The 13034-nt window shown below is 39.6% G+C and overlaps 1 protein-coding gene across 2 annotated transcripts in view; it reads right to left on the bottom strand.

Moving 5' to 3' along the window:
• Positions 1 to 13034, bottom strand: part of Dpyd (dihydropyrimidine dehydrogenase) — an 849077-nt gene that overhangs the window by 270665 nt on the left and 565378 nt on the right. For both annotated transcript variants that reach the window (XM_052730491.1, XM_052730492.1), the window contains 2 exons: positions 10497 to 10565; positions 2118 to 2201 (listed from right to left, as the gene is read on the bottom strand). In XM_052730491.1, coding sequence (XP_052586451.1) covers positions 2118 to 2201; positions 10497 to 10565 — 153 coding nt within the window. The remainder of the gene's footprint in view (positions 1 to 2117; positions 2202 to 10496; positions 10566 to 13034) is intronic.

Raw genomic sequence — 13034 nt, 5'->3', positions numbered from 1 at the left:
AGAAAGCTGAATAGTCATACCTTCCAAGCCTAAGCAAAGTTCATTAAGTTGGCTTTATTTTCTGATGATTTTATTTATAACATAATTAAATTCAAAAGGAAATTGATAAGAACGGGCTTTGGTTTTAGCAGCACTGAGAAGTGAAACAGAAACATCCCCTTTGCTTCAGCCAAGAAACCCAAGTCTTCTCAAATCTTACTGATGTGTCTGCTTGCAGTATTTTTAGCATTTTTAGCATTCCTGTTTGGCTCAGGCTGTGTAAAAGTTTATGCGTCTAAATAACTCTCTGGAGAGGATCCACCCACACCACCTCACAGCTGGGTAAGTTCAGATGTGTGCAAAGAACAAAACCGGTTCTGAAAGAGAAAACTCAGCTGGGACTTCGCAACATTTTCAAATAATTGTTATATTTGTAGCAAAACATAAACACCAGAATGTGCTCTTCCTTAAGAAATGAGTGTGCTCCTATTTTCCAAAACTAGTGTTATACAATAATTTGCCTTAAAAAAATGTGGGTTTTGAGGTCTAGACTGTGAGATAGGCAAAGTGGGTGAACTCAGCCGATGAAAGAAGAGTGTGCCCTCTCAGGACCAAATCAAGACTGTACTGGTGCCCTCCTGGAATCCTTTGGCATCTGCATCCTTGTGCGGGTTTTTGAGTGAGTGTATGGGCGTGGCAGTCAGAGGTCAGTGACTCCACTGTATTTTTCAGACCTTGTCTCTCACTGAAACTGGAGCTCCCTAACTAACCTGCTGGGCTGACCGGGTGGAACACTCGAGGAATCTCCCCATCTCTGCCTCCCCCAGCACCGGCTATTACAGGTAACCACAGTAGTGCCAGTTGTTTTATTTGGGTGCTGGGGTCCACGCAGAGCCTCATCTTTGAGTGGCAAGTGGTTGATGGATTGAGCCATCTCTGCAGCACAGTCTTCTTCCCTTTAATCGTGTCGCACACCCTGACACACTGTTAACTCATCATATGACTCAGAAATAATGCTGTTTTCCCCTACTTGGTAGCACTAAATAGTGGATGTGTTTACCGGGCTTAATGGCCTTCTGGGTAACCTGTGGTGAGCAGATCCTAGATACATGTGAAAGATGCCTGGCCAGCCCTTCCCCTCCTGCTGTTCATAAGAATGATTTCTTCCTGAGTTGCAAATCCATTCCCAAGGCAGATTAAATATTTACAAAGTACTTAAAGAACCCTTCTCTGCTTTTGAACATGAAAATAGAAACGCTTATTCATTTCAACATGTAAAAACTTCCCCCTCCCCAAACAAAGGGCTCTGAGTTTAACTCATGTCAGTTCAGTGACTTGAGAAAACGGGAGTGTGGGACAGTTGAGTACCGCCTAAGCATGGAGTCCTGAGTCACATGTGGACACTGAAGTAACCGTAAAAGTTCAGCAATGCCCAAGTTTTGTATTATTTAATTCACACTGTTTCCTCTGGGCTTAAAGGCAAAATGAGATTCAAAGCGCTTACCTTTTAAGCATTAAGCTTTTTCATCTTTCCTTAATACCCCATACTACATCTTGTTCCATAAAGATGTCGTATTTCCTATATATTAACATATTATTTTGCATTTATTCATTAGGATTTTTTTTATTTACTTTAACATAAAGACTCCATTTATTGTATCCCTCAATAAAAATAGCATCAAAATTTTTTTTGCAACTCCCTAAACAGAGTTAGGGAATAATGATCATATGCTAAAAACTGTAAAACGCAATTTGCGCTGTGCCCCATTTACTACAAAATCACTACGAACAATGCATTGTGTACAGTGTATTGCCCCAGGGAAACTGTATCGGCCTCAGAAATGAATAAAGAACATTTGCCTTGGATATCAGCTAACTCTGCTCCAGCGCTTTTAAAAACTATTTGTTATGATATTCCTTCCTGTCAAGCACATAATATGATTTCCTCAATAAAACCCAACCGTTGCTGTAATTCCAGTTTCCCTCATTTTTCCACTTTTTAAGCACTAAATATTTAAACAATGCAGACCTGCAAGTATCCAGCTAGTCATCAGATCCACACGCCTCCTCGCCTAAGGTACAGCAAGGATTCATCAGGGGACCATCGTGTCATATTGACAGACATAGCGGCTGCTTACCTGCCCACAAGCCAGGCCCATTCCTCTCTCCCCCATGCCGTGTGGACACGATAAATTTAACTCCAGGGCATCTGCTCCAGAAGCCTATGAGGTATTCAAAGAAAATGAGAGAAAAAGCAAAATGTTATTCAGATATCAAGATACTTTCCCCATTGACAACAAAGATCATGTCTCCTGAGCTTGAACACTCTGACTTCACCATAGCTTCCTCCACAAGGACACTCTGTCTCTTGAGTTAAAGTGCAGATAACAACAATAAAACATCGATCGAGAGCTCAGAAGTTGGAACTTGTTGCTCTATAGGCATTATATTTAATATATATATATAATTCCCATAATCTTAAATTTTATTTAAAATTGATTTTATATGCATGTGTATGTATATTTGTATATGAGTGGGCAGTGTACACCTTTAGAAGTCAGAGGACAACATGCAGAAGTTCATTCTCTCCTTCCACTATATGGGTTCTGGAGATCAAATTCCCATTGATCTTCGTGATAAGCACCTTGACTTCCTAACCCATTTCACAGCTCCTGACTCTCAAACTCTTGTGTTATTGATATACCTATTCTGTGGACAGGAGACACGAAATGCATGATGTTAGATGACAGGTCTGGCTGTTAAACGAGATAATAGAAAGTTGAACTCAATCTGTTAAGGACCATATTTTATCTTTCCTATGCAGCTTTTACTTCTGTAGAAACAACTCTTAAAATTCTGGATAATTGATGATGGAAAGAGGCATGCAAAGAAAAATGGAGTTAGATACCTAGAATGAATGAGCAGAATTAAAAAAATTTAAACTGAAAGCCAATTTCATCATATTTAAAAACAGCTTATTCCAAGAGGCATATGCTACTGGTTATCTAATCAGACTTCAATAACTGTGAGTTCTTCTAATTTAAAACATTCATCTTTTAATGCATAAAAGGATACTTTCAAAATGTAGAGAAGAGTTTAGAATACTTGGAGAATCTTAAAATTCTTGGAATTTGTTTTTTTTTTTGTTTTTTTTTTGTTTTTTTGGTTTTTTGAGACAAGGTTTCTCTGTGTAGTTTTGGTGCCTATCCTGGATCTTGCTCTGTAGACCAGCCTGGCCTTGAACTCACAGAGCTCCACCTGGCTCTGCCTCCTGAGTGCTGGGATTAAAGGCATGCACCACCACTGCCTGGCTTAATTCTTGGAATTTCTACTGGGACATATTTTAAATACTTTTTAGGGATTGGGGAGATGGCTCAGAGGGTGTGGTGCTTTGAAAGTTAATGGCTCCCAAATGGAATGGCACTCTTAGGAGGTATGGCCTTGTTGGAATATGTGTGCTCTTGATGGAAGAAGTGTGTCACTGTAGAGGTGGGCTTTGAGGTCTCATATATGCTCAAGAGTGTCTCGGTTCACTTCTTTTTTATTTCTTTAGGAATTTCTTTTATTCATTTTGCATACCAACTGCAGATTCCCCTCTCATCCCTCCTTTCAGTCCCGCCAGTCTCCCTGCCACCCAGCCCACTTCCCATCCCCTCTTCCAAAAGGGTAAGTCCTCCCATGGGGAGTCAGCAAAGCCTGGTACATTCAGTTGAGGCAGGACGAAGTTCCTCCGTGCTGTATAAAGGGTGAGCAAGGCATCCAACCATAGGCAATGGGCTCTAGAAAGCCAGCTCATGCACCAGGGATAGATCCTGATCCCACTGCCACGGGCCCCTCAAACAGACCAAGCTACACAACTGTCTCCTGCCAGGCCCAGCTCTGGGAGTCTAGTCAAAGGTAGGGAAGAGGGAGTATATGAGCAATGGGGTCAAGATCATGATGGGGAAATCTACAGAGACAATTGAACCAAGCTCATAGGAAATCAGTTCACGTATTGTTGCCTCCCTATCAAGATGTAGGACTCTTAGATCCAACACCATGCCTGCCTGCATGCTGCCATGTCCCACCATGATGATAATAGACTAAAACTCTAAAACTGTAAGCCACCCATTAAATATTTTCCTTTATCAGAGTTGCTGTGATCATGGTGTCTCTTCACAGAAATAGAAACTCCAACTAAGACAGAGGGTAAGAATATTTGCTATGCAAGCATGAGAACATGAGTTTGAGTTCAGCATGTAATGTGAAAGTCTGGTAAGGCTTTGGGTGCCTGCCTCCCTAATGCTGAGAGAGGGATAGAGATGGGCATCCTAGGGGTAACTTTCCAGCTAATGAGAAATCTTTCCTTAAAAGAATAAAAGATGACACATGATTTCCTTTCTGGCCTCTGCATATAAAACTACTATTTACTTAGCATGCCAGACTGTTCTTTAAGTCAAAAGCTGTTTCTTCAATGTTTCTCTTTCCTTCCTAATTGTTTTTCTCTGTTTGACAAAGTTTAAGTATGGTCTTAACCATCTCAATTCTAGTTATTTCCCAGCTGATTTTCTTGCATGTCTCCATTCATTAGTGCACCTGTTTTTCCTTCTGTACATTTGTGAAGGTCCATTTGATCGTTTTCCATGGTTTCAAACATGGATACATTGTGCTGCTTTGCTATCATAATCCTGTTTGGAAATGCTTCCTATTATGCAACAGTGACTGTAAATCATGCTGTTTCCTTCCTGCTGGCTTTTAGTGAGTAGAGACAACACCCAGTCTACTGGACTCTTGAGTTTGGCTGTAAAGGATTGGGGAGGTTTTGGGTGAGTCAGTTAGCCTTCCTAGTCTGCAATTGGGTAAATATAAACTGCAAGTAGTGTGTCCTATCCCAAATTCATGCCAAATGGGAACAATCCACTTAATTTAGATTGGGCATCGCAATTATATATGGCAGTGCACTTGGATTTTCTCTAGTCATTTAAGATACTTCCTTTAGACTGATTTATCTAGAAATTGATAGCCAATCAACACCACTTTAGATTAACAGATCTTTGTGAGGCACTTGTACACATATTTATATCATGGATATATCACTGAAAACTGACAATTAGCCAGTGTGGTAGGGGATGACAGCTAAAGTTAACTGAGTACATTCTGTAAGCAAGGATAGTTTACTAAGCCTTTTGTTTTCATCTTACTTAATCTTTAAAACCACTCCAAAAGCCCATTTTACACTTGGTAAGCCAAACCTAAAAGCATCAAAATGCACCCTCTCAAAGGAGCATGAATGCAGAGCCTGTCTATGACTTACCCAGCGATTTATGTCAATGGGTGAATTGTTATCAACTTGTTAGAAATCATTTGTTCCTAAAGTAAAGTATACATACCACATCTTTCCTTTCATTTTTAGTCTCCCGACTTTACATTGCTATATAAAATCATGTGTATATATAATGTAAAAGTAGATGAAAAGTTTATAAGGGAGAGAAGGGGACTAACAGGAGCAGGGAGGTGAGGAGAGGGTAGGGAATATGAAGGGGGAACATGGTCAATGCACATTATAGACGCATATAATTCCCTTGTAAATCCAGTACTATGGAAACTGAATATGCATCAATCAAAAGCCATTTAGAACACCTCCTGGAGATGGTGAATGTCACCAATGAGGAAGTCATTGAAAGCATTTCTTGTGCATCAAAGAGTTTGTAGTGACAGAGTCAGAGCTTGAACTTCTCTTCACAGTCTGGGGTGTTTTCCTGTCCATTGATTCTGTTTCTATTCATATCTCAGTGTGTACAAACACAGTTTGTCGGTCACGGACATGAGGTTATCTAGTAGACACACTTGGAGACACAAAGAGAAAGAAGTCACTTGCTTCCCAGCTGGGAATGCTGCACTGGGTTAAGAAAACATGATCTTGCAGCATCCTTATGACTTCTAAACTGCTGTTCAAATCAAAATTTCTAAATACCTATGGAATATAGTCCTATGTGGGGATTAAAAAAAAAAAGATGAAGGAGGGAGAAAAGTGTAGCAAATTGCCTGAAAAGAGCTGGGGGAAAGTGTAGATTAAGGATAGATCATGTAGGACTTATAGGTCAAGTGAACAGTTGTGAATTTGCTGTCAGCTGGGGAGATGGCTCGGCTGGTAAAGTGCGTGCAGCTTAAGCATGAGGACCTGAGGGTGAGCCCCACAACCCAAGTGAAATGCTGGGCACCTGTAATCCCCACACTGGAAGGCTGGTTGAGGAAGATCCCTAGAGTTCACTGGGCAGATACTCTGAATAGACCAGTAGGTTCCAGGTTTAGCAGGAGACCCTGTCTCAAAAGGTAACATGGAGAACAATTGAGAAGGACCCTCTGTGGCCACCTATGGCCTCCACATGTGCATACATCCTCATTCAAGAACACTTGAATATGTACAAACACACAAAAAAATATTTTGATCTTATAAAAGCTATTGAGATTCTGGGTCAATAAAGTTATTGTAGATAAGCTTGGCTGGGAGAGTATGGATACATTACACACACCCAGTTTGTATACCTTTTCACATTTAATGGCTTTGCTCACCTCCCAGACACACACTCCCACAGCCCTAGTCCCTATTATTGTCAGCGCATTTACAATGTTAGGTCTCACAATCTTCTTCTACATGAGACCTCAGGATAGCCACAACTTTCATTGTCCCTGCTAAACAAGACCTCAAGGGGGCCAAGAACCATGTCTTATCAAGGAGCTCTGACCTTCTTGTCAGTTCTGGGTTTGCAGGAAGAATCACACTGCAGGCCATGATGCCTGACTGCCCAAAGTGGTAAAACACACTGTCAACAGTGTTATAAGATTTCATCAATAGAGACTGGAGGCAAGAAGGACTAGCTCTTCCCTTACTCTTCTCTTAGTTCTGTGTTAGGATGATCTGTAGAGCTCACCCTGACACCCCACACTTGGGCAATCTGCTCTGTTTCCTCGGGAAACTTTTGCAGGCTCTCTAATGCACCATCCTGTATTCACTTTCCCTCCTACTCTAGTTCACTATGTCCGCACTGTTACTGCTCAGGGATTGTTTCCGTCCATGAGGCCTTTTCTCATTACATACGACTCAATCTCTATTTTCTAGGCTAATACACATTAATAAAGAAATGGATTCCAGTTCTGTTAAAATGCATTCAAGATCTACTTAAGATCTAATACTGGCAGCCTTCAGTAATGGCTCAATTTGCCATGTATCTGATTACATACTTAAGCTCTGTGCACATCCACGGGGCCAAGATGAGTCATGCTCACCTCTGTCTGGCTGCTCAGGGAATTCACATACAGTTCATGCTTGTGCTTTACAAATAAATATTCTTTTTGCATGAAATGAGGATAACCAATCAATGTCTCAGAAAAATTAGAGACTTTATCCCAAACTAAGAACAGAGCCACCTACTACGGAGCTTACCAAAATTTCACCATGAGGTAAAAACCCTCATGAACCTGCTTTTTTGCCTAAAAAGCATGGCAAAGACTGAAAAGAAGAAAGCACTAGAAGGTATTTCATGAGTGAGTTCTCTATGGTTAGAATTAAAAAAATGGGGGCGGGGCGGGATCGGATTAGGTTTTGTTTCATTTACAAAAGAAAACAAATCATCAAGCCAATGAGGATGACAAATAAGATGGTCTGAGCCACACAATGTCCTCGAGATGGGGCATTTAGTTCAGCTTAATGCATTATTTAAATGTACCTAGTGTTGTGACCCAACTGTACCAGTAGCATGGACAAACATGTCTGTGTCTAGGCTCATTTTTAAAGCTATTCATGTGCTCTTAAAAGTCTACAGTGTGTAGTAAAATGACATGCCGGAATCCAATGAAACAAAGAAAAACAATCTATGTATTGGTTATTTTCTTTCAATGCTTTGACCAAATACCTCAAAAGACGCAACTTAAGGGAATACCTATTTATTCAGGCTTGTGGGTTAGGAGATCCAGCCACCTTGGTAAAGAAGCTTGGAGGCAGGATGAGCCCCATGGCAGCAGGAAGCTGTCCATGTTCACATCTCATGTCTGTTTACTTCTCTATGGACCAGAAGATGGGGGGCGGGTATTTGTGCTGGTGTAAGTTGGCTGTATCTTTTCCCTTTTTTATTTAGTTTTGGGGTGCCACCAACATTGAGGGTGGGTCTCCAAATCATACTGTTCACAAATGCCTTCACAGACACGTGTACACCTGTGTCTCAGTAAGGGCCCCCGGCATCTTTTAATCCACCCAGATTGATAGTGGATTTGATCACCTCTCCCCTCTGTGCAAAGCTGAACCCAGAGTCTCTCATTCTTTCTTATCGATCTACTACAATACAGCTGTTTTGATGTCACATATATGCCTTTCCTGTTAGCAGAGGTGCTGAGTAGGAGACTGATGGAAAAGTTCCTCAATTCCAACTGTAAAGCCAACCCACTGTAAGAAGAAACTCCAGGAAAATGTACACATGCCACATCTAGCCACTTGTGACCCCTAGAAGTGTTGGCACGGAAGTGTAATATGTGATTCCTGACACCACTCACAAAGAATTGTCCATGTTAGACAGTAGATTACCTTTGGGGGAAGACAGTTTTAATTTATTTTATTGTGAATTCTTCCATTGTTAAAAATATGTTTTGATTAATTTTGAACAGTGGGTTCATAAAAACAAAAGCAGTGAGTAGTTCTCTTTTTTTCCTTTTAAATACAGTTATTTTGTATATGGGTATGGGCATGCATGGACATGCCACAGTGAGCATGGAGGTCAATCAACAAATTGAGAGCAAGCCAGTTCCTTCCTTGCACCATATAGCTTGATGGGATTGAACTCAGGTACAGGATTGGTGGCAATCACCTTTACCCACTGAGCTACTTTGCAGGCCCAAAGTGACTCATTAAAAGAATGACAGTAAAAAGAAAGGTGATCAAGAAGAGGACATGAAGTTGGGAAAGTGACATGAAACAGATATCAGGGAGGATCTTGAGCTGGAAGAAGGTGGATATGGTGAAAATACATTGCATACATGTATAAAATTTCCAAAGAATGAGTAAAATACTATATTTAAAATGTTATTAGGTGTGTATAGCATGAAAGGTGATGGAATCCTGCTGACTGCTGCTACCCTGCTACCTCAGTGGGGATGCAAAGGCCTATGGGTGTTCTCCTCATGCCAAACCCCTAGGTTAACCCATGTCTAGCTTTACAAGAAGCATGTTGGTTTCCTTGACAGTATGTATGGCTTGTCCTTGTTGATATATATATTGTCCTCCTATGGAGATATGACAGATTGTTCTGACTTAATAGAAAGCAGACTGTTCTCTCATCTTTGTTATACAGTATTTAGAAAACAATAATAAATAAAAGTGAAATTAAAGAACAATACGGAGTGTGATAACATCTACGTTTGCTAATATGCTCATAATTACAGCCTTTTGACTTTTGTAAGTTAACTCTCCCACTTAAAAATTAGTGTCCATTACTAAAGGGAATAATTTTTAAAAGTATTTTATTCTTACAGAAAAGCAGAGAAGCACACAGCATGATAAAGCCATTTATCATAGTCAGCTTAAAATTGGCAAAGCTCATGCCAAGCACGGGCTCTGTGGAAGATTTCATGGTCAATTAGGTAAATACATGTATAAAACGGACCCAGCACAGAAGATCACGAAGCCAATTACAGATCATGTTTAATTTCACCCCCCTAAGTCCCAGAAGTAATTTTTCCCTTCACAGTTTTAAAAATATCCAAATAAAATATACAATCAACATTTTTGAACACTGTAGAGAACATTATGATATTTTGTAATGTCAGGTCAATTACTTCAAAAGTCTTATTAGGTTCAGTCTTCAATGTGGCTGAGAGCTTTTCAAGACCCCCAGCAGGAAGTCTCAACCAGGATGGAATGATGGACATAAGTGTATTTTTTAAAGGATGTATTTTTCTATTTGGAATACAAGTCTGAGGCACATGGTTAGTGTTTGCATTTGCGTAAGGTTCAGTTTCTATTGTGGCATGGCAGCTGATAAGTGTTCCATTCAGCAGCATTCTGTCCTAGCACTTTATACATGCCGGCATTCAAACTAGAACAGTATTAAATGAACCTTTTATATTTTAAATATTCAAGACTTTTATATTCAGAATCTCTTCTCTTGCTGTCAAACTAGTTTGCCTAAAGGCAAGGTAAGATCAAGTTAGACTCTCAAAGGTAGAATTAAATTTTATCATGGCATCCATCATAATATGCAGTTTGCTTAATATGCAAATGGAGAGTCTATGGATTCAGAGAATAAAGGGATTTTAGGTACCTTGTGAAATCCAAGGAGCTGCTTTTATAGAATAGATTCCTTTTAAATTTACATTTCCATCATTTAAATGAAAACACATGGTAAACAAATTATAATAAAAATGTTTTAACTTACATTTTCAATTCAATTTTACTTCTACTGTAGTATTTTTCATGGCAGCTCTTTACTTAAAACTAATAAAAATGAGAGAGGTGAAACAAAATAAATATACACTAAAGAAATTTTTACCTCAGCCATCTTGGAGAGTTCCATCCAGTCATTTTTATTGTAACTGCACATGATGCTGGCGATCAGGATCTTTACAGAGAAAAAGAAACATGTTCAAGTGGCTTCCCTGCTTTGCACGTGTATTAATATCTGTACAAATATATTTATAATGACAAGCTAGAATATAAAAATTAGTTTTCAACCTGTTGAAAAAGAAATATCACTAGAAAAGACAGCATATAACAGTGAAGCACCAGATAATATTTAGGGCTGTTGGTGTGTGTGACAGCATTCTCAATGACTGTCAATGGACACTTGAGCAGGTATCTGAACATATATGTGCATGTGCATATAGCTATTTGAGTGTTCACATGTGTGCTAGTGCATATGTATGGAGGTATGCATGCACATGTGTAGATATATGATTGGGGGGTACTTGTGGAGGCTAGATCACCTTGGGAAGATTCCTCAGTGGCCACTCCCCATTTTTTCTCTCTGGTTTTGAGATAATGTCTTTCACTGGGACCTGGAGCTCATCAATTTAACTAGATTGGCTGGGCAGTGAGCACCAGGGGTTCTCTTGCCTTTATATGCTGAACACTGAGGTTACAAATAGGAGCTACTGCTCCTAGGACTTTATGTCAATTTTAGGGATTGAACTGTGGTGCTTGGGCTTTCGTGGAAAGCCCTTCACTGACCCTACAGTTTCCCAGCACTAATTTTCTTAACTTTATTGAGTCTTACTTTCTCGGTTCTCAAAATGTAGATTATAATATTGACTTTGTCATCTCAGAAAGTGGCAGTGGGAATTACATAAATTCGTGTGTAAATGTGTGCAAATGAAAGAGACGTCTCATTTCTACAGTGCTGTTGAAATGCACATTACCATAATTATCAGCACAGCAAAAAGATTTCAAGGTATGGGAAAGAAAAATATAATGTTCTCTTCAATAATAACATATCACATTATGGTTAATACAATTTCATATGTTTCTTGTGAATTATAGCTTTAAATTGTATTAAATGACTTTACACTGCATTTGGATTTCAGTAGGCTTATGATTTAAGCCTTATGTTAATCCATCAGTATATATATATGGTAGCAGTTACTAGTGTCTACTCTAAAGCCAGGAGGTCTAGGTTGGAATCCTGATTCTGCCATCTTCAGGTGCTGCCCTATGTAAAATAGCAGATTTCCTATTGGGTAAAATATGGGTAACAATGCAGAGAAAGGCAAGAATGGCAGTGGCTAACACTCATTTGGCTTTAGTGACTCAGTGGGCATTGTTTTAAAGAATTTTACTTTATGAATTTGTTTAATAATTCCAACCTTGTTTTACCCATTTTGCAAATAAGATACAAAGACACTGAGTTTTCAAGACCACACCACTACTAAGAGACAGACCATGACTCAGGCCCAGATGGTGCTAACTCATAGTCTATGATTTTAGTTGCTAACATTTGCTGGTCTCATGTATGTACTCAGGGAATGCCAATAATTGGTTTTCATTGTTACCTCGTTCAGGAACTATGAGACTGAGGCACCTGGAGTTTATGCTGTGCATGAAGTCATAACATCTAGTGATAGAATCTGCTAGAAGTCACTGAGCTCCTATTGTATACATCTTATTTCTGTATGTGTCTAACATCACAAGGACACATTGCAAAGGTTAATTGAATGTTTTCATCATGGATAGAAGTATATAAAGTTGGGACCACATTGGAGAGATTTCTGAACATCAGGATGAAGCTGCCTTTGAAGTTGGGTTAACTTGAGTCCCTTGGTTAATTCTAGACACCATGGGAACTAGGTTTTGAAGGAGTATACAAATCAGCTCCCTGGTAAGCAGACAGTCAGGGATAAAAACCGTGAACAGATGAATGTTCTCTCCCTTAAATACTTAAGATGATGGACTTCCAGGTTCTTTATTCTGTCCAAATAAAAAACGTGTTAGTAACTGTTCAGAAGAACTGTTATACCTCCTGCCTGAGGGCTCCTTTAGTGGGAACAAATCAGTTTTCTTGTCTTTTTTCAAATAATCCAATGCCCCAGGATAGCCCAAACCAGGCAATTTAGAGGACGAAAGGTGGGCTAGAGATGGAGGCTTCCATCAGTAAGCTGGGCTGACTGGAGAAACACACTTCACTGTCACTGACTGCAGGATACAGTAGATCCTCTCAGTTGGGAACTCTCGTGGCTTCTTTTTTCTAAATGCCATTTTAAATTTTGATAAAGCTATATTTGCTTGAAATTTGTATTGTTTGTTTCAGGATTCCTCGGAGTCATCAAATGCCCCAAGGTTTCCGGGATCAAAAGGAACTGTAATAGAGTTGGATGAAGACAAATCAATACTGTTCTAGAATTAATATATGTGTGAGAAATCACCCTGTTCACTTATGGATCAATAAAGAAAAAAAAGTCTTTAATAGTACACATCTGGCCCTGGCTAATGCCCAAAGAGGAGCTGGCCACAAACAGCAGATTTTACCAACTTATATACACCTTTGGTTTATGCACTTCCCCTAGGCTATGATTCTTAAATGTCCTTCAGATCCCAG

This window comes from Peromyscus californicus, unplaced genomic scaffold (assembly GCF_007827085.1).
Source record: "Peromyscus californicus insignis strain IS unplaced genomic scaffold, ASM782708v3 Scaffold_9__1_contigs__length_137607984, whole genome shotgun sequence".
NCBI lineage: Eukaryota > Metazoa > Chordata > Mammalia > Rodentia > Cricetidae > Peromyscus > Peromyscus californicus.
The sequence above is the reverse complement of the archived record's forward strand: the minus strand, read 5'-3'. Positions and strand labels throughout refer to the sequence as shown.